General features: G+C 47.3%; 1 protein-coding gene across 2 annotated transcripts in view; it reads left to right on the top strand.

Moving 5' to 3' along the window:
- The window catches only part of SPATS2 (spermatogenesis associated serine rich 2), a 335,634-nt gene extending 314,444 nt beyond the window's left edge, over positions 1-21,190 (top strand). For both annotated transcript variants that reach the window (XM_078686466.1, XM_078686461.1), the window contains one exon: positions 17,529-21,190. In XM_078686466.1, coding sequence (XP_078542592.1) covers positions 17,529-17,870 — 342 coding nt within the window. In that variant the 3' untranslated portion in view covers positions 17,871-21,190. The remainder of the gene's footprint in view (positions 1-17,528) is intronic.
- Positions 21,191-21,962: the final 772 nt, after the last annotated feature.

The following is a 21,962-nucleotide window of genomic DNA, read 5'->3' as shown; positions in this document are numbered from 1 at the left end:
TCTAAACAATACCACTCAGTGCCACATAATTACACGCCACACAATTACACTCTACTGACTACAACATACACTCCACACAATGCCACTCAGTGCCACATAAGTACACGCCGCATAATTACACTGCACATAATTACACTGCACTCAATGCAACATACACTCCAAATACCACTCAGTGCCACATAATTACACTGCACATAATTACACTGCACTCAATGCAACATACACTCCAATTACCACTCAGTGCCACATAATTACACACCACATAATTACACACCACTCAATGCAAAATACACTCCAAATACCACTCAATGCCAGATAATTACACACCACATAATTACACTGCACTCAATGCAACTTGCACTCCAAATACCACTCAGTGCCACATAATTACACTGCACATAATTACACTGCACTCAATGCAACTTACACTCCAAATACCACTCAGTGCCACATAATTACACACCACATAATTACACACCACTCAATGCAACATACACTCCAAATACCACTCAGTGCCACATAATTACACATTACTCAATGCAAGATACACTCCAAATACCACTCAGTGGCACATAATTACACACCACATAATTACACTGCACTCAATGCAACATACACTCCAAATACCACTCAGTACCAAATAATTACAAGCCACATAATTACACTCTACTCAATGCAACATAAATACACTCCACATAGTACCACTCATCAGCACATAATCACACGCCACAATTACACTCTATTCAATGCAACATAAATAAACTCCTCATAATACCACTAAGTGCCACACAATTACACACCACATAATTACACTCTACTCAATGCAACATAAATACACTCCACATATTACCACTCAGTGCCACATAATTACACGCCACATAATTACACTGTACTCAATGCAACATGATGCACAGCAGCCACAATGCTCTACAACATAGCCAAAAGTTCTGGCTAAATGCATAAGGTCCCAAACGCGAGACCTATTGGCTGTGCCAGTGCTTGTTCCACTTACTATTGTTTCTCATTCTAACCGATTTTACGCTTTTTTAACACACACTGTTCCTATGCTATTGCAGTTTTTGTCATGGCTCCGCGTTGTGGCACGAAAAAGTTTCCTGTAGAAAACTGACGTCAGCACGCCGGGAGGGGCTTATATGGCTCCATTGATGTCACTTCCGTGGACGACGTCAGGACTGAGTCGGGCAACGACACCTCCCGGCGTGCAGAGGTATTGCTTGGGGGGAAAAAATGACCGGATCCAGTCTGAGGCCTGGGGAGATATTCTAAGTTAAGGAATCTGCGGCTAGACTGTGTCTCTACCACTCTACCAGATATATCGTTACCGAAGGTAAGTAACTATTCCTTCAGAGTATATGGTGCTGGGAGTTTGTCATTACGAACTCCACAGCACCATAATGGCTTTACTGAAACCTGGGAAGTTTGCTATCAAACTTCACAGCATATTAAACCCACACTGATGCCAGTGTGGGATTTAATGGAAAATGCACTCAGAGTGCATCTTAGATATGCCCCCTGAAAAATGACCAGCCTCTGGTAGGTTACCTGACTGATACACACCAGCCTGCCATCACGAGACGTGATTCTGGACCCCTGGAGTGGGAGCCTTCACTCCCTGAGCCCAGAAACAAAGCCTTTCCTGGGCAGAGATGGTCACACCTTACCCAGTCCAGGAAGAGCTTCAGTGGCAGGGGAGCTTCAAAGTCCGCCTTTGTAACGCGACCCCCAGCCCTTCCTGCTATCACGAGCAGGCCCCTTCCTGTCTCTGCTCCTTTTCGGTGGGAATACAGGTGGGAAAAATTAGCCAGCCCAGAAGTTGTGCCCACCTCTGCCAACTCCACCCCTCAGGTGGGGGAGGTAGGCGAAGCCCACTCTTCAGTGTCAGCCATCTTTCAGATTGCAAAAAAACACAGTTGCTGGACAGAATGTAGAACAATGTCATACATTCACCCCAGTACAAGGATCTGGGCCTAAATCCATCGTTTTTTTGCACTCCACACCACCCTGGGTTAGACACTGGCTATATGCAAATCAGCTCTGACCCTGTGCCTCATGGGAACAGTCCAGTCCGAACTACCAAGCCATGTCTTTCCCAGACCGGAATCAAGCATCCAATGACTGGTTTCTGGCTATCAGCCTTCATCAGCCTGGATAGCTTGACTCCAGTGGTGTGGAGAGCCTGGGACTCACGTCTGAGCATACCCAGCCCACTCGGGGTGAATATTGCAAAAAACACAGTTGATGGACAGAATGTAGAACAATGTCATACATTCACCCCCTTTTGTACCGCTTTGGCCGCCATAAGTGTGGCAGGGTATGCTCAGACGTGAGTCCCTTGCTCACTTTGCCACTGGATTCAAGCAAGCCGGGCTGAAGACGGCTGGAGTGCCAGAAACCGGTCCTCGGAAGCTTGTTTCCGGTCCAGGGAAGGCATGGCTTGGCAGTTCGGGCTGGACTGTTCCCATGAGGCACAGGCTCAGACTGATTTGCATATAGCCATGTCTGAACTGGGGTGGCAGAGTGGGCTAAAGAACGGTGATGGATCAAACCCAGATCTTTTGACTGGGTGTGAGTGTTTGATTGGTTCTGATGCTCCGTCCATCACCACCCCCTTTTGTACAGCCATCTTTCAGATGGCAGCACTCTGCAATCAGGATTAGTGATGGTGCCCCCTCCCCCACGTTGGGTGAGCACACCAAGGGTGTAGTCACCCTAAGGTCAGTAGCCCATTGGCTACCGACCTCGAGACCCATAAACCGACCCCTAAATACAGTATGTAGGGGGCAGTCCTGAACCAAAAAGGCTGATTCCTGCAACCTGCGAAGAAGGATGAAAGAAGAAGCTCAGCAGAGGAGACTGCGGAGAACATCCTACTTGGCCCCAGCCCTACTGTCCTGTCTGCAGTTTCCAGAGATCCTGCACCAAAAGCTGTCTTGTCCTGCAGTCAGAGACCTCCAGAACCCCTGGGAGGATTGACTGCCTTCAACAAAGACCCAATCTCCTGTGAACAGCAGCTCTGTTCAAAAGAAACTCCCAAGACAGACTCTGAGCCCGCTGAGGACAAAGAAACCAAGCGCCTGGGACCACCACTACACCCGACGCCTACGGCCCGAGTTCAAGTGGCCCACCAGTCCCAGCGAGGTCCCCCAGCGCTCCAGAGTCAGTCTACCGTGGGTTGACCCCTCCAGTACTCCCCAACGTTGCCTGCAGCCTCAGCTTGGAGACCCCCACCCAACCAATAGTGGCTTGGTAATGTGAAATCCAACCTCAAAAGACACCCCTGCATCCAGGTGCCCTGGTGAAGAGAAGCTGAGGTGCACCTACGTCCCCTAGACCTCCAACGTACCTGCCCTGCTGTTTGTTTCTCTCAGAAGTCTTCCTGGACCGAGCCAGCAGCCAAAACCGGCAACTTCCATTAAAAACAACAGGGCACCCGGTGCCAAAACAGCAGCCTGCACCCAGCTGCCTCTGCGCCGCTGCAGCCACCTGAACCTTGACAGAGCCTGAGAGGGGGACTGTGTGCCATATCCCTGCGACGCCGCATCTACGCCCTGAGTGAGCCTCCCGCCGCCGGAAAAACCATCTGGCCGCAGAGTGGAGGAACTACATTTCCCAGGGGGCATAGCGGTGCCCCACGTCATCGCCCGACACTGGAGGCGCTTTAAATTGCGCGCTCTTCCGGTGGAGCGGGTGTCTTGCTGCAGCCACCTGAACCTTGACAGAGCCTGAGAGGGGGACTGTGTGCCATATCCCTGCGACGCCGCATCTACGCCCTGAGTGAGCCTCCCGCCGCCGGAAAAACCATCTGGCCGCAGAGTGGAGGAACTACATTTTCCCAGGGGGCATAGCGGTGCCCCACGTCATAGCCCGACACCGGAGGCGCTTTAAATTGCACGCTCTTCCCGCGTCGCGGGACGTGAGCGGGACGCCCGGACAAAGGGCGGACAGTCTAAGACAGTCCGAGACTGGCCGTGACTGGACTGGCCCAAGATCTCTGCCTGTAACATCATTGTGAGTTGTCTTTGTTAATATTCGCTGCTGTAGTTAAAGTGGAGTGTTGGAGCTAAATTCGTAACACGAATAGTTGATACACGCTTCTATCTTTTTGCAACCTATTGTGAATATCGGGGAGAGGGCTATTCTCTGCGTTTAGGCGCTATGTCAAAGACAAAGACCCCCCTAGCACCAAACACCATGGACAACTATCTGGTTCAGGTGGTCACAAAAATTAATAATGACAGAAGGTCCTCTTTGGGCCTGAGTTTATCCCCTACCCCTACTGTGGTGGAAGACATGCCTGTAGATACATTTGAGCCAGATATTAGCAATAACATCTCGTTACAGGATCAGTCACACTATCACAATTTATAGTGACAATAGCTGAGACTGATACGGAGAATATGCTCGAAGAAGTGCCAGTACTAATAGAGGTTGAGCCCCCGGTACCTGTACCTGCACCAAGAGCAACCAGAGGGGGGGACAAGGGTCATCCTAAGCGTGGTGGGCTGCGCTCAAGTAAAAAAAGACCAGACACCCCACCTAATAAGAGTGATATAGTAGATGGTCGGGGGTCAAACGGGGGAAAATCACTCTTGGACGAAGATTATCTCAAGAGAATAGTAAACAAGTTGGATATTAAGATAAAGGCCATCACTAAACCATTGCTGGTGAAAATTGACCAATTAACAGAGGAGGTGCATAGATTAGGGGGGCTATTAAAGAAGACCTTAGAAGAGGTGGGAGAAATTCCAAACCAAGTAGCATCCAGAGTAGAGCCTAAAATGGCCCCAACAGCTCTTTGGCCAGGGGGCAGAGAGAATATAACTTCCCCTCCACCTACGACAAATCACCAGGGGGAAGGGGGACAGAATCTAGCTGAAGGGGATCCCGTGAGACCAAAGGATAAGCACATTGCATCTTGCCCAGAGAAAGGCCCAGTAGAACTTATTGTTGAGGCCTCCCCCCTGGTCTTGGTTTTGGCTAATGTTCCTCATTTGAAGCCCGGGCAAACAGAAACTACACCCTCCCTGATAAGTAAGGCATTGCATTGGCTAACCCAAAATATGGCGTTCTCACCTGGGGGCATGCAACAGTTGGCAGAGGAGATAGTTAAGGCAAGGAGAGTTGAAAGGATAGGGGGCAGCTACAAAAAATTTAGGGGAGATTGTGTGGTGTTGCACCTTTCAGGCCCGGACGTTCTCCCGAACATTTTGTCTAACATATACCCCCCCCCCAACGTAGAACAGCTGAGAATATTCCATTAACATTGGACTTTTTCCATACTAGACGAGGTAACATTTTGAATCCCACCATACTAAGAACAAAATGGAACACTGTGGCCAATAAGGAGAATAGGAGTTGTTCGAACAGTAGTTGGGGCGTGACTCTTGAAAATAGGTTCTCTGCGCTATCAAACCTAAATGAATGCGACTGACTTCATGGGGCAGAATTGTCGAACTTCCAAATATAGCTAGGCTCGACAACAAAAGTTCAAGTAGCGATGAGGGAAGGACAGACAATGTAGCCTTGTCCGGTAGCAGGGTAGAACACTATGTAATTGAGCGAGGGATTGACCAGGACGCCTTGGCAAAGCGGATTGCGAACATAGTGGAGGGGGATCCCGGTGGGATGCCCAAGCCCAACCTCAGCAAATTTAGTGGCAACAGGACACATAGTTTATTATTAAATACAGGGGTGGAGCCCTCTAACTATGATATAATGTCATCTCAGGATCTAGCCAATCCAGATTTAGATAATGGAAGTCTAACCCTCCTTTCATGGAACCTTGCTGGGATAGCAAATAAACAGGCCTCCCCAGAATGGTGTGAGTTTATCGAACACTATGATATAATCTTGTTCCAGGAATCTTGGGCACTGAACCCAGTTCACCGGCTTGGATTTCTAAATTTTTATGTCCCGGCAAAAAAAAAACCCAAAGGGCGGCCATCAGGAGGATTGATAATCTGGGTACGACAATCACTGCATTGTAAAATCCAGGAAAGATCTCTTAAATCCAGTGATATACTGTCAATTACGATCATCTGGGCAAATGGCCAAGGGACGGCCCTTTTTAATATATATGCATGGGGAGTTGCAGGGGGGAACACTTCTGAGGTGATAACGGCACTTGACAATGATCTTGAGCATCTCCCTCCGCATCTATCCATCATGGTGGGAGGTGACTTGAACACCACCTTCGAACCTCTGGGACAGGAGGACTGTGCTCTGTCCTCGGAAGAGGACAGCAAATGGGGAGTGCCCCAACTGGAACTGCCGTTGGTCATGAGATGGACTGATGTAGCAATCCAAGTTAAGAGCATGTGTTTAGCAAGGGGACTTAGAGCAGCAAACGGGCGTACCCCGTCGGACCAACGGGGGAGCTGCACATTTGATAATGGAAGGGCTAAAAGCCGCATAGATTACATTCTGGTGGATGTGAGGGATTGGCATAGGCTGCTAGACATGAGCATTAAACCTAGAATGGAAAGTGACCACAATCCACTATGTATGGATTTACAATTTAACAAGGGGTCGCAAGCGCCAAGCCTGGGGAGGGGCGCAGTGACTCTGGATATAGTTTCTACTAATAATTAGCGGCACGTAAGGTGGGGCAGACTAGTTGAAAGGCCAGAGATATTAGAGGACCTAAAGAAAGTAGTAGTCACTGAGGTAGCCACGATAAAACAACATTGTATTAAACCTAACTTCATCAAATTTATGGAAGTGGCTCACACTGAGTTCTTTTCCAAAATTCAAGGGTTCTTTTTAAAACCAGTAGGCCAAAGGAAAGTGGTGAAATCACCTCCCAGGCAGGGGTGGTATGATCAATCCTGCAGAAGTGCACGACTGAAACTTCATTTTGAACTCAGGAGTAGAAACATTGAAGAAGTGAGGAAGGCCAGGGACGTATATAGAAAAGCCCAAATTAAAGCGAAAAGGGAATGGGACGAAAACCATTGGCTTGACTTAAAGCTTGCTTGTGCAGCCAAGAATAAAAAAGAATTCTGGGCAATCGTTAAATGGGACAGAGGGGGGGGTAGCAGAGCGCCCCCAAAACAATGTTGCAAAGAATCTATGGGTAGACTTTTTCAAGCCACAGTACGCATGTAAACTAGACCTATGCCATCATGCTCCACCCCCCACGGTCTTCTTTAAAGGGGAATTGTTTACCCTAGGTGATGTGAATATAGCATTAGACGGGGTGATTGGGGGGAGAGCGCCAGGTATGGACGGAATTCCGGCCGATGTATTTTTAAGCGACCGGGATTCATGGTGCCAATACTTTGTTTGGCTAGCCAATTCGCTCGCCCAGGGTGCTTCAATACCAAATTCCTGGAAGGGAGCGGAAATTATCCCAGTTTTTAAAAAAGGTGATAAGGCACTATCCAGCAATTACAGACCCATCAGTCTCATTGATTCTGCTCAAAAGCTGATGGGGCGTTTAGTGCAAAACAAATTACAAGCATGGATAACTGAGAAGGACATTTTGTCTCCTTTTCAGGCTGGTTTCCGTCCACTAACAAGTTCCATCGATCAGGTCTTTTATTTTTTAGCTTTATATTGGAGAAACGTGACCTTGAATGATGGTCCGTTGTATGCTGTATTTGTTGACCTGAAGTCAGCATTTGACTTAGTCCTGCGGCAAAAACTGTGGAGCGTTCTTGCGGAAGTTGGTATCAGTCCCAAATTACTGACATTGATAGTCCGCATGCATGAAAATAACTATGCCAGGATCAGATGGGGGGCCCAGGGCGAAGTAACTGATTCATTCCCCGTAGAGCGTGGGGTTAGACAGGGATGCGTCCTGGCTCCCACCTTGTTTTCAATATACATTAATGGCATAGTGGACTATTTAAGGAAATCACCTACTGATGCCCCAATATTAGATGGGGTTCGTGTGCCTGTACTTATGTTTGCAGATGATACGCTGTTGGTTTCGCGAACCCCTAGTGGCCTCCAGAAGGCAATTAATGCATTTGGGGATTTCTGCCAGATTCGGGGCTTAGAGTTAAACACTTCCAAGACTAAGTTTATGTGCATGAACTCAGCTAAAGCATTTAAGGGCATAATCACCTATAATGGGACTGCTTTAGAACAGGTTGACGCTTTCACATACTTAGGCATCTCCCTGCAGGGCAACATGAAATGGAAGACCCATATAGCCACTGCAGTCTTAAAGTTTCACCAACTAGCAGGTGTTGTAGCACTTAAACATAAAACTTCATTAACTAAACCTATATCGCCAGCTCTAGAGATTTATAGCATGAAGGTGTTAAGTGCTTGCCTATATGGCTCAGAATTGTGGGGTTTTGCCAACCTAAGGGAGTTGTCCTTAGCTGAGAACAAGTTCCTGCGGCGCTTGGTTGGTGTCCCGCAGAGTACACCAATTGTTCCCCTATTGTTTGATCTGGGAAGGAAAAAGATTGAGGACCTGGCTCGGCTGCGCCCATTACTATTCTGGAGACGGATTATGTCAACGCCGGAGCTAGGCCACTACGCCTCTGCACTTATGGACATCATCAAGTCGGACCGTTTTCACACAATTGTATGGCTCAAAGAAATCCGGAGCCTGTTAGCAAAACTCCATCTTGGTCATCTCTGGGCCAACACTGATACAACTGCTTTTCCATCTAAGGAGATCCTGGAAAAAATTTATTGGGACATGATCTGGCAATCTGTCTTTTGCTCCAAACCAAACTCCAAGCTAACCTGTCGATTTTTGGAGATCAAATCTGCTCCATCCTGCGAAGCATATTGGGACCTTATTACAAGACCCATGGACAGAAAACTGTATTTTCAACTTAGAACTGGAACTCTGCCCCTTAATGCTTTTACACAAAAGTGGTTGCTGAACCAGGACAACAAGTGCCACCATTGTAAAGTCACAGTTGAGGATGTTTCGCACTTTTTGTTTGTTTGTCCTCTCTACGACTGCCCAAGAAAAAGGTGGCTAAAACCAGCGTGCCAGAATTTAGGGACACGCAGGTGCCTTGTGGCGCTCAGAATATTGGAAACAGACTGTACCCCTCATTTAGCGATTGCAGTAGCAAAATTCTTAGGGTGGGCATGGATCATACGCACTCGCACTTTAGTTTGCGGAGATGCAGACAATGTAATGTGATTTTATGTGCCTCATGCCAATTAATTATGAACTTTGGATGTAAAGTTTTTTTTTTTTTTAAAGTATTAATGTTTTTCTTCTCAAATATGAAGCGACAGCACAATTAGTTTAATGCGAGTTTTAATATTTGATGGTATTTTAAGCTTAGTATTTATTGATGTAACTATAGGGTGTTTAATGCTTTTATGACAAGCTGTCGAATAAAGCTTTTGAATTTGATTTTTTTGGCCGCTGCGGGTGCACTTTGTGTGCTAAACCGGATCCCCCTTTGCCCTGAGCCTAACACCAGGAGCTGTGCTCCCACAACCTTGTGTCCTGCTCGTGAGCAGCCACAAACTGAAGGCCCTCTATCCCCTTTAGGATAACTTTGGGCCTCAGCACACTGCACCCGGCTGCCCTAGTGCCACTGAGGGTGCTTTGATAGTGCCTCCTTGAACTTGGGGGAACCTTCGTGTTTACCCCAGAATACCAACTCCCACAAACGTGTACTTACCTTTAAACCAATGACTCAATTTCCTTCCATAGGATTGCATTGACTGCTTTCTCCTAAAAATTGTTTTAAGTGTGGAGTTGGTTTTGTATGAAACATTGAAATACTGCAAAGAGCTAAAAATTGCTTACTTACCTTTTCTCTAGGATATGTCCCAGTGTGATATCTAGGTATATCACACTGAGTATAAAAAGTAATCTAGAAAGTAATCTGTACTGTAATCTAACAGTAGTTTCCACTTTACTGAAAGCATTTACAAATCTGTAACAGTCTTTTTCATTCAGCTTGCTTGTATTTTTCAACCTGCCTTGAAAATGTATCCTATACACTTACCTGTGCCAGGCTTGCTTGGTTCTAGCTGGCAACCTGGATTAAAGAAGCGTAACAACTCTCATGACTATTCATCCTTTACTTACTGTATCTGTTAATACGATACAGAGAACTGTTCTGTTGATATTGCTGACCTGTGCACAGGCTTGTTGTTTTGTGCAAACTAAACCTCATTTTGGTATAGTATATACAGAGCCAGCTTCCTACACTCATATTCGCCTTTTTTTTATGGCCCTCCTGTTTCTTATCTTCCTCACCTTCCCTCCCCCACCCCTCTTTTTCTAACACAGCAACGACAGGTGGGAGGTAGTGCCAACTTTGGTTTCACCTAGAGCGTAGGTCGTCCAAAGGCCACCTCTGGATGCAATAGTTTACTACAAGGTGAAGACAACTGTGATATAGAACTATCTCACGGATTTAGGATCACAGAGATCAGCTGTTGTATTCATGAATATATATAGTGAAAGCTATTTGTAGAGTAATAGTTGGGTTCCAGATAGTCCCTAAAGAATGTATTCATTGAGAGTTACGCAGGCTCTAGGTGCATTGATGTAAGCGAACTGACATAAAGCTTGTTAAATTATTCCAGGTGTTGTTTACACAGATATTTACTCGTATTCAACAACAACCCAAAGGAAATATATGGTGAAGTGGTGATTTATTCGGGCAGGTGTGTGGTTGCTTCACTGCTGGAAGAAAAGCACCGTTATGGTTAAACCACATGCAATTTATGTGGAAGATTGATAATGTATTCATCATTTCTCAGGAAGCATTCGTAAAGTCAACCCAGATGCTTTTTTCCAAATGTAGCGATTCACTCATGTTAGAGAAACCAACTAAACGGAGGTATTGGATGAATGCAGAGAGTTACTCAGGTTGTTGTTAGATGGTTGCAAGAGTATCTGTGGGTTTAATCCGGATGCAGTTTCCAAGGAGTACAGATATTTGGTATTCTCGCTATAAAGGCAGTTTGAAAAGGGACTGCTGAAGAGTTCATAGAGAGAGTCCACTCCCAGAAGCCTAGTAGTACTACATATAATTCAGAAACACATTCATGGCTTTATGGAGAAGTGTGGCTCACTGGTTAGAGGAGGCAGACCTGGAAGCAGAGGTCAGCCCGGGACCAGGGTTCAATTCCTGGCTCGGCGGGGTCTTGAGTCCTAAAATGTCCATGGACTCGACAATTCTCGCTCCGGTGCCTACTCGATTCACGGGTTCACACTCTGTGACTCTGGGCAATAGCTTGCTTAATCTCCACAACGGCCCCTCGCGGCGGGATGCCTGGCTTTCACCTTGCGGATACCCTGCCGGGGTTATCTCACAGGGGAATACCAGGACGGGTTCCCTAAGCAAGCGCTTAGAAACAGCTTGGTGATTTGCGCTATATAAATTCCTGTACATTTACATTTACATTTACGTACAAAAGACTAGTAATACGTAAATGGCCAGGTTTTAGCAGTCCTAATGTGGGGTTGCTTGGCTCAGTAACTTTTTGTGATGCTTGGCCAGATGTATGTTTTGGGAACAGTGCTATTTAAGCCGCCCCTTGTGTGCAATTATGCATCAAGGATGTGTGGGGGACGGGGCTTGTCTGGGCCCAAGATGGCCACCTAAAGTGAGAGCTCCGCATTGCCATCACACATTCTGTCATAAATCCTGCATCTGAGCTGAACGCTCTGGCCTAAAAATGCTTCCCTGAGGTAGAGGAATGAACGCTCTACTGAGAGAACTGCTTGTTGGCCCCTGCGGCTGAGTGGAAGTGCGGCTGCCGGGTGCTGTGGAGGAGGCCCGGGCCCGGCCTACTGGCGCGGCTGAGGCCCTGGGGCGAGCGGCGTTTCCTGTGACGGGTGTTTGCGTACTGAGGAGCCCTGCGGGTGACTGCTGCAAAGACCACTGCTGCGGGGAGTGGTTCTCGGCTGGGAGCCCTGCCTGCCGATATCCGTGGCGGAGCTACTGCCGGGTGCTGTGCGGCACGAAAGGAACGACCCGAAGAACTGGTGGCACAAACAAAACAGGTGCAATATATACAGCCGGTTTGAGGAGGCAGAGGACAGTGCCAGCACTGCGAGTGCTTACCTCCACCCAGATGTAGCCCGCAGCGGTGAGTGCTGTTGCTATGGCAGGCGGAGCGGTGGCTCTGAGGTGCGAGCAAGCTGCGGTAAGAGAGTGTCGCCGGTGGCCCTTATTACACAAAGCGAGATGTGGCTAAACTGTACAGACCGGATTGTGTGGAGTGACGTACACGCGGTGTGAGCAGCAGCAGCAGCACCCAGACACCTGGCAGACACACCACGATTTGGCCTATACGACGACACTAGTAATTATAGAAAAGCAGGCATCTCGACACATGCTGAGAGGGGAGCGGTAGTGTGGGCAACCCCCTGGTCCCCAGATTGCAATTAATCCGTAAGGTTCGTAGGCGTCAGCACAACAGGGTCATAAAAGGGAAATAAGGAGAACAATTGCGACACGTCTGATTGAGCACCCAGATCTGCATGGCAGGGGAGAGGCATTACTGCCCACCTGGCAGAATATAGCGCACAGCAAAATAACGTTTGTAGCCACAGGCATACTGTGCGAGGCGGATACCACAGACTCACTGGACACCCAGTAGGCACGAGTGGCAACAGGCACCACACTGGAGGCATATAAAGGCAGCGAGCGCAAAGACGCGCCAGACGAATACGCAGCTAGGAGCGAAATGAAGCGGCGACCATGGGTAAGGTGGATAAAACCCAACCTAAAATCAACTTTGAACAGCGAAGGTCGAGTTTGAAAGACTTGGAACCTGAACAAGCAGCGGCTGCGCTAGTAGAAATGGGGGAGCCAGCGGAAGAAGATATACGCACAATACTAGCAGCCGTACAGAAGAGCCTGGCTACCATCGACAGCAAAATAGATTCATTAGTGTACTGGATGGATCGTATGATGGAGCGTCTTAATAAGCAAGCAGATCAGATCGACATGACGGAGAGGAGGGTGAAGAAAGTAGAAGAAGCCCAAACAGAACTCGGAGCTAAGACAGATGGGGAAGTTGCTGAGCAACCTGCAGGATAAGGCAGAAGATTTGAAGGCTCGGTCACGGAGGAGCAATATACGAATCATAGGCCTTCCGGAATCCACCAGCATGGGGAACATGGAAATGTATGTGGAAGAACTACTGGTGTCGCTGCTGGGCCGTGAGTCCTTCTCCCCAGTGTTCGGGGTGAAGCGCCCATCAATCACTTAGCTCAAGACCGCCGCAAGACAAAAAAACTCAGACTCTGGCGAAGGCACACTCTGAGAAAGCCTGGAAGAGCAAAATTGAGCGGTTTGCCGTGTTCTGAGACCACTAAAATTTGCAACTTCTTTGCTGAGAGCCATACACATGATTCTTAAACTACAAAGCCGGGGGAAACTTAGTGATCAGTCGGAATAGAGCATACATGTCTTCACTAATAAGAGGGGAGTAAGTTAGAAACCTTGGGGCACCGCCTTTGTAGCTAAACTATCCAAACTCCTTTAGACGGAAGTACTATAGACAGGATAGCAGATATTCCGCCCAGATGTACGTGATCCGCGAGATAGCACACAGCGGACGACTGGTCTAGAAGAGATTAGTCAAGGGGTATCAGACAACATCCAGCCACGAGTGTGACACACAACATGGCGGAATGCCTGAACGGTTTATACAAGGATATAGCAATATGTGATCCACATAATGTATATTTGGAGATGTGGGTGGGGGGATTCGACTGTGCACAGTTGGGGTGAGCACAGCGTGGGAGGGTGGGAGGGTTAAGAGTTTCAATTTACTGTTAGACTTTGTTGCAAGATTCCTTAAAACATGCATGTGGAGTACATCAGACACCAAAGGAGAGCATGACGCTGATACACTTCTCATTTAGCACACAAGATTGATGACACATATCAACCACAATGCAGTCCCATTCCTGTAGTGTGAAAATGTTGACATGGAATGTTCACGGCCTCATCGATCTTAGGAAGCTGCGAAAAGTATTTAATTATCTTAATCAACACAGGATAGATTTCGCGCTCCTGCAGGATACGCATCTGCCCACCAACAGTAAAATGTTGACAAACAGGTGTCGACGGGGCATACTACATACAGTGGGATTCACTTCACATGCAAGGGGAGTTATCACGTGGGTGAGCCCGAAATCGGGAATGGCACTGGAAACTGATTCAAATGGCAGATTTGTCATTTCTCAGTGCCATGGGAAAGGCTGGACTTAGCCATAGTGAATATATATGGGCCCAGTTATGACAATCCACGGTTCTATCTAGACCTGGTACCTGGCGGGGAAAATGAGCAGATATGATGCCCAAGCTCAACTGTGGGGAGGAGATTCTAACTGTGTGTTGGTCCCGACCCTTGATAGATCAGAAGGCCCGACTCAACGACCCTCAGCTGCTGCCAGAGCCATTCTAGATGCTACAGTGCAGCTAGATTTATGTGATGTGTGGAGAGTGAGGTCGCACGGATAGGGGGGGATACACACCAGAATCGATTACTGGCTCTCTTCGAGGGCACTAAATAATCAGATCGGTACTTGTGAGATCCACCCACGTACTTATTCAGAGCACTCTCCGATACAACTAGTTGTTGAATGCCCACTAAAGACGTTTCCCCCTTTCACCTGGAGGTTCCCGCCTTACTCGCTACTAGACACGGTCTTTAAGGCAGAGATAGCAGAAGCCATAGACAGTTTCTTCGACATAAACATAGGATCGGTAGACAAATTTACAACATTATGGGATACATTTAAGGTGAACAATCGGGGGATCGCGATGGTCAAGCATTCGGGAGTCCTTTGAGCACTTAGAATGCGGCTAGCAGACTTGGAAGACCGACTGAAAGCGCTAGAGCGCGATCTTGCGGCGGGGGCAGATAGCGGTGCTGAGGAGGAACGTAAACTGGTGTTACAGGAATTTTATGACACGGCGGATGCAGAAGTCAAACATTTAGGGAAATATGCTACAGCCTGTATTTATGGCGAGGGAGAAAGACCGGACCCTGTTCTTACCTCATTATTAAAGAATAGAAGAGAGAGTACGGGAGTGACAGAAATATATTCGGAGGAAGGGGAGACGCTCACTGATCCGACTGAGATAGCTAATAGATTTCGGCAATATTAGTCAACGCTATACAGTACCAAGGCAGTGGTTCAGACGGCCCCTGGCTGTCCTCCGCCCACACCCACCGTGACGTTGGGCAGCCATCCGACGCACGAAAAGGTTAAAACAATCACATCGCTTTTAGTTGATCTGGCATGGGCTTGAAAACATGCAAGGGTACACTGGAGCATACTCATATTACCGTACAGCAATGGGTGGCTTAGGCGCTCCAGACTAGGATCTGTATTACAGGGCGGCATAAAGTTCTTACGCCCACTACTCGATACGTGAGATACCAGGGCTTCCCCATATACAAATTGAAAAGATGGTAGCAGCCCCCCCTCCCATTGCCAGCACTCCTGTTCAAACCTCCCTCCCATAGAACTGAGGCGCTAAATGCAGTTGCACATGCCTAGCAGCAGATACTTAATCTACAGGCGAGAGCCATACTATACTCCCCACTGACCCCAATAGCTTGGTGCCACTGGCTGGCGCTATGCGGTGAAAAAGGAGTAACACGCGCGCGTGAGTCTGTGAACATTACAACAATAGGAGACATGTTTTTAGACGGTACAGTTAGAGAGTTGTCAGAAGTTAAAATGGGTGACCAGCCCAGCACAAGGCTCACAAGATTCCATTATCAAAGGATGACACTAGCACTGAAAGACGTACTAGGGAAAGACTTAACAAAACCGCCCGACGTGACTGTCCTCTCATACATCATAGAGTCAGACACAACTGTTAAAATAGTTTTCCGAATATACAAGATCATGCAAGATTACAGGACAAATCAGTACACCAAAGCCAGACTAGAATGGCAAGCAGACTTGGGGGAGACCTTGGGTGACGATATGTGGAAATACTGCTGTGAAATACTAAGCGAATCTCCTTAACCGGAAGACACCGATTAATTCACTTTAAATTCCTAAACAGGGTCAACTATACATCGGAACGACTGCATAGATATGGGCTCCGGGAAACAGCTGACTGTGAACGCTGCAGAGCAAGTTCCAGCAGGGTTTTTTCACTTAGCCTGCCTGTGTCCAGGAATTGCACATTTCTGGGATTTGATATTTAAAGCTCTAGGTGACATTACATCCATGACACTGACCCCAGACCCTCAGTTAGCGTTGTTAGGCTATTCAGAAAAATTGCCAAAGGCAGTGAGACGTTTAGTGGACATTGGACTACTCCTAACCAGGCCCAGAGTCGCTATTAGCTGGGCTCCCGGTCCAAATCCCACAATGACATGTTGGTCCAAAGACATGGTATACTGCAATACGTAGACAGAACTTTACAGTGAATTACTTCCACCCCGGAGCCGGCCCAAAAACCTACGAGGGTTCTATCAAAGCTACACTACCACACAAGCAACAGACATCACTAATGTAGATAGTCCTGGTACAGGTCCAAACCAGACGCCAGATGGGATACACGGTAACAGACCTAGAGCAGAAACCCTCTGATAAGACTATCACACACAGTGCAGACCACAGAAGCCGCCAAATGAGATTTGCAGAAGAGTATTATTTTTCTAGAAATCTTTTTATTTAGTTGTGTTGTAAGACTATAAATGCAGTGTCACCGAACGACTGACTTGCCTCCACAGTGTTAATGATGTGATTGTTCGCTATATGAGACAAACTAAAGATGATGTAATCCATTATGTCTTTAATTTCTATGCTAAAAGGAACGCCTGTATTTTTTTGTATGACAATAAAAGTTTATATATATTTTTTTAAAATGCATCAGGGATGTGTGATGGGAGGTGTGGGAAGGTGTTGCGGCTTGAAAATTGTTACATTCCCCCGGTTATGTAGTAGTCAATAGGCATTTATGTATTGCAGAACTATAGTAATGTTATTAAACATTGGTATTAAACAGGCAACTGAATTCTTTATCAGCACTTTTGCGAAAAAGTGAAAGATGAGGGATGCTGGCAGCACGCCATCTTAGTGGAGGTATTGTGGGGTCATGACTGATTAAGGGTTCATGGGCCAAGACCCCAAAAAATACATTTAACAGTGAGCCCCTCTTTGACTTGGACACCTTTAAATAGCGATTTCCAAAGTAGCAAAAACCATGAAAGTTGTTTTTAAGTAACAACTTTCCTTGTTGTACCTGTAGTACATTACGGAAAGGAGGCCAGTCGGGGGAAGCTCTGACCTGATCCCCAGTAGCTTATCAAGGCCTCAGAATTGGTGGTAAGGCACAGAGGAATGTTACAGATGGGGTGGGGAAAAGTGTGTATTTATAGGTTTTAGACAATGCAGGCCTGCAACTATTGTTTGGAATAATCCTTAGCAAATAGTCTTGTACTTCAGCTGTGAATTTCTTCTGAGGTAGCTTTGTGGTGTCTTTTCTAGCAGGGGGTTAGTTTTCAGTATGTAAGTCCCTTGTGTTTCTGCTGTCTTATTATCGAGATTCACCAACCTTTCATTCTGTTACCAGGTCCTTCAGGGCAACCGGAGAGGTGGCCAGGGGTATCGCTATCAAGGACAACGCCCCAGCAGCAGTTCCAATTCCGGACGGACCGAAAACACCGGCCGCTACAGGAACAACTCCTGGTACCAGTCAACGCCCCGCTACCAGGGCTATCCGGCCCGACCTCCAGGGCCTACCAGTGAGCGGGGGCACACTCAGTCTACCGGAGCCAACAGCCACGCTGCCTCCTCAGATGTCTCCCAACCCACCTCCACACCTGTTCCGCCTTCAGGGTCGCTTAGCCCAGACCACAGAGCCCTCCCTCAGCGGAAGCCGCGTACGACCCCAACTGAAGTGACGAGCTCGTGAAGAGGCTTTGCTCACCTCTGCACCACATATTGCGCCTCCTAAAATGGACTGTAGAGAACTGGTAGCTAGATTTATTGAGGAAGACAAGTTTGTTTACAGTTCCCTGTTTTGTGTCCCTGCTGCCCTCTTTCTTTTCTATTGGGCTTTCCTCTTTTCGCTCTGGAGCTGCTCCCTCTTTCGCTCCTCCTTCACCACCTATCCTTGTCCCTGGAATTAGGATGTAAAAGGTGTACCGCATCTTTAGTAACCTGGCTGCCCCATCTCCTCTTCCTCAGCAAGCCATTTCTTGCCAGCTCTTCCAGAGCCAGTGACTTTAGGCTATGTGAGTCACCCAGGTGTTTAGGTCGCACACTAGTGTGCCAGAAAGCAGAATTTTCTGTCAGTTATTGCTCCTGTTTCAGTTTGTGGCAGCGAATGCCCATCAGGTTCTTGCTGCATGTTAGACCTTTTCCCAAGCATACTGGATATATAGCCTTGTTGGCAGTACATGCTGAACCAAGGCTCTGCACCGTTTGCAAACTCTGTTCCATTGTGTTCCAGAAAATACCAGGGCTCTCTGACACATCCTGTACTGTTTCCGTTTAGTGTCATCAAACGCTAGACACTGCTGCGTGTTAAGTCTGCCTCGGTATGTGCTAAAGAACACCAAGCTCACTGCCCCTTGCTGAGCCTCCTCTAGTCATTTCTGGGGACCAGCAGGCTCTGTGCTTTCTATGCTACATGTATTTTAGACAACACGTATCCATGCTCTTAGATGTACCAGAGAATACCAGAATCTCTTCCATGTGAGAACACTACTATCTTAAGTCTGCCTGGGAATAGCCACCCTTTGTATACATACCAAATCTATTTTGTGTTTTCCTTGAAAATGAAAGGCCCTGCCTCATTTGACCAGCAGGTTTCCGTGTATGCTTGGTAATTCCAAGCCTTGTACCATATAAACATACCCCTAGGTGTGCCAGATAATACTGTTCCATCAGTTCACGCTTCAGTGTGTTCCAGGCTGTCAACAAAACAATGTACTTGTTCCAGAGCCTGCTTGGCCCTTTGTCGCACAGCATGCCTGTCACACTGGGTCACAGGAATTTAGTTTGTCATACAAATGTTTAGCTTGTTTCTAGTATTGCAAGCAGAATACCAGGCCATGTGCAGCATGCTCTGTTCTCCATGCTGAGCTTGGTTGAGGTGTGCCAGATAATATTTGGCTGAATACCACTTGGTCAGCCTTTCCAATGTACACCTAAACATACCTGGCCCTGTGACACCTGCTGAGCTATATAAAGTATTGGCCAGATAATGAGGCACTGTGCCACATATTCAGCCTCTTTCCAGGTGCCCAACAAAGCGCTAGGCAAATGACGTGCCATTTCCAGAGAATGCTAGGTCTTGTGTCACGTAGCCAACCAGCTTTTAAATGGTGAGAGATTAGTCCTCTCTGCTCAAAGCTTAGCTTTTTTTAGTGTGGCAAATACCAGGTCACATGCTACTTACTGAGCTTCATGAAGTGTTTGCCAGACCTTGAGGTACAGTGGCAATTGTTCAGCAAATTTATAGACTTATAGACTTTGAGCCCATGCTAAGCCAGTTCTTAGGTATGCTAGAAGAGTATATGCTGAGTCTGCTCTAGGTGTGTCCCAGAAGTGTAGGCCCTGTGCCCCATGTTGATCACTTCTCTTTGGCGTAACACACGATATTCTACCCTTTGGCACATGCTGCACTTCTTTGTGTGTGTCCTACGAGATTTGGCTTCTGTTCTGCCACGCGTTCAGTCCATCCTCTTCTATGCATAATAATAATCCAGACTACACTGCGCTTTTCAGACGCCCACTTCCTCTGGCATCTCAAACCCTTTGAAGGCCCCCTATTTCAGTAGTTGCATATTCAAAATATATCCTCTCTGGCTTCCAGGTTATGGAGACTGAGTTCAAAGGTTTAGAAATAGGGCTCTGGGCCTCAGTTTAAAAAGCAAAGAGAATATCTGCCCTGTTTGTCTACACCCTCCGTGATATAGATCCACAGCCTCTCTGCCACAGGGACTGCGACAACCCTGAGGCCACAGAAGGGTTTGTACTTGGAGATTTCTCAAACCTGGTTATTGCCTCACATCGTATTTCAATCTTTCCTCTTGTGCTACTCCTTCTCACACCACCTTTCCCCACATATGCTGCCATCCCTCCTTCCCCGTCTGATGGGCTTTCTCTTTCATGCAGTACGTTCCACTTACCATGGAATGGCTTGACTCTATGCAGCTGTTGCCGCTGGTCCTAGAAGTGCCTTTTTTGACTAATCAATATAACTTCTTTGTCTCTCTCCTATCCCTAGAGGGGTCTGCCTGAGAGGCTTAATTCCAGGCAAGCTCCTGTCAGAGAGTAGTCCATGCCCTTTTGAGTTCAACCCACATTGTGCCCCACAACTTCAGTGCCAGGCAGTGCAATGTGCAGAGCCTGGACTCAGTGCCAAGCCTGCCTAGTACAGAAGTGCTCACTTGGTGACAGGCCTGAATTGTATATGAGTGGCCGCCATTCCCAGTCCTATATTCTAAGGAGCATTGTCATTATCCGGCCTGCATTATATGCGATTCCCCAGCCAGTGTCATTGGAAAGAAGAGCAGGCATGTCTCTTACAGAGGTGCCACATAGGGGTAAGTCGGACTCCTATATGGGTGCAGATTCCCCATCCAAGCGCTGGCTATTCAGGTTTAAGTGGGAAGTAGTCATGGGATTTTAGGGAAACCCTCTGCTGTCTCTATTCTTCCCCCACCCTGTGTGGGAAAAGCCCCTTCCTCTGACCTTGTAACCATCCTGAATTTAGTTGTACAGTAGTTTACCGTTGGCTTCTCTGGGCCAACCAGAAGACCGGTCTCGCTTGGTAGGTCTCTTTTCCTGTGCCTCGGCCTGCCCAGTCTGACTGGAAGTTGCTTTCCCTGTCATCTTTCTTCCCTGTTTTTTTGCGGGTGCGCCAGTGGGGTTTCTACTTCCAAAGCACTATTGTGACGCACCTCGCAGTGCAGTTGGGAACATTGATTTTTGTAAAACCAAAAGAAACATAATGAAAAAATGCATAGCTCAAGAAGCCTCGTTCTGGACTCGCCTCAGCCATGCTGAACTGTACGGACCAAAGGCCGTGATTGTGACCCTCTGCCAACTATGAGCGCGAGCCATGTTAGCTCTGCGCCGTATGAGCCTTTATGGACCTCCAGTCTCCGCACACTGAGCTGTGCCGCCACCAACATGGAATTTTTACCTAGATGTTGACCAGTGCGGATTAATTTTTACTGCTGTTTCTGTCCTTTTTTCTACAAGTAAACAGCATGGAAAATGTTCTGTCCAGTGCCCTTTGTCCTGCGTGAAAGATACATTATTCATTTGAGGGGTAGATGTCGGGCCCTGCAAAGTTTATAGTTGAAGGTCAGGAGCACTACCTCCTTTTATTTGATTGTGTGTGGCACTGGTTTTACACTTCTTACCTCTGACAAGGTCACAAAGTACTCTGATTGACACCAGGTTCCCATTTTTGGAGTGCATGGTTGAAAAGATGAGTGTGGTGCATGTAAGCATGGTGCAGGGATTTCACATGCATGAAGTGTTGCAGAGAATTTGAGCGTAGGTGTAGTTCTACGTGTGAATACTGTAGTCACTAGAGATCTCCACCCTAGGATGCAGTGCTGAACAAGCTTGGCAATACAATGTTAAGGAGTAGCCATGAATCAACCAGCAAATATACTGTAAGTGGTCACCCAAGAAAGATATAGTCTTCTCTGCACCCTGGTAACATTGCTAAGCAGTCATTACGTGTGCTGTAAGGAGTGACGGAGGTCCAAACCCTGGAGGTATTGATTGGCATCTAGTAACTATACTATTGGGGATCACAGAGAAGGAACAGACCGCCTTCCAGACTCCAGAGGCAACGTTAAAAAAATAACGAGGGATTACTGTATTCAGTCATTCCAGGAGCGACAAAGGCCCTGGGCCTGGAAGCATAGTTAAGCAACCAGTGCAGATACAATATGCCTGAGTCACAAGGGGACTTACACTTTTGAGTATGATCACCATTTTGAAGAAGTTCATTAATTTTCGGTACTCACAAACTGCA

The sequence above is a fragment of the Lissotriton helveticus genome, chromosome 1_1 (assembly GCF_964261635.1).
Source record: "Lissotriton helveticus chromosome 1_1, aLisHel1.1, whole genome shotgun sequence".
NCBI lineage: Eukaryota > Metazoa > Chordata > Amphibia > Caudata > Salamandridae > Lissotriton > Lissotriton helveticus.
Note: the sequence above shows the minus strand (reverse complement) of the source record. Positions and strands in the feature narration are given on the sequence as shown.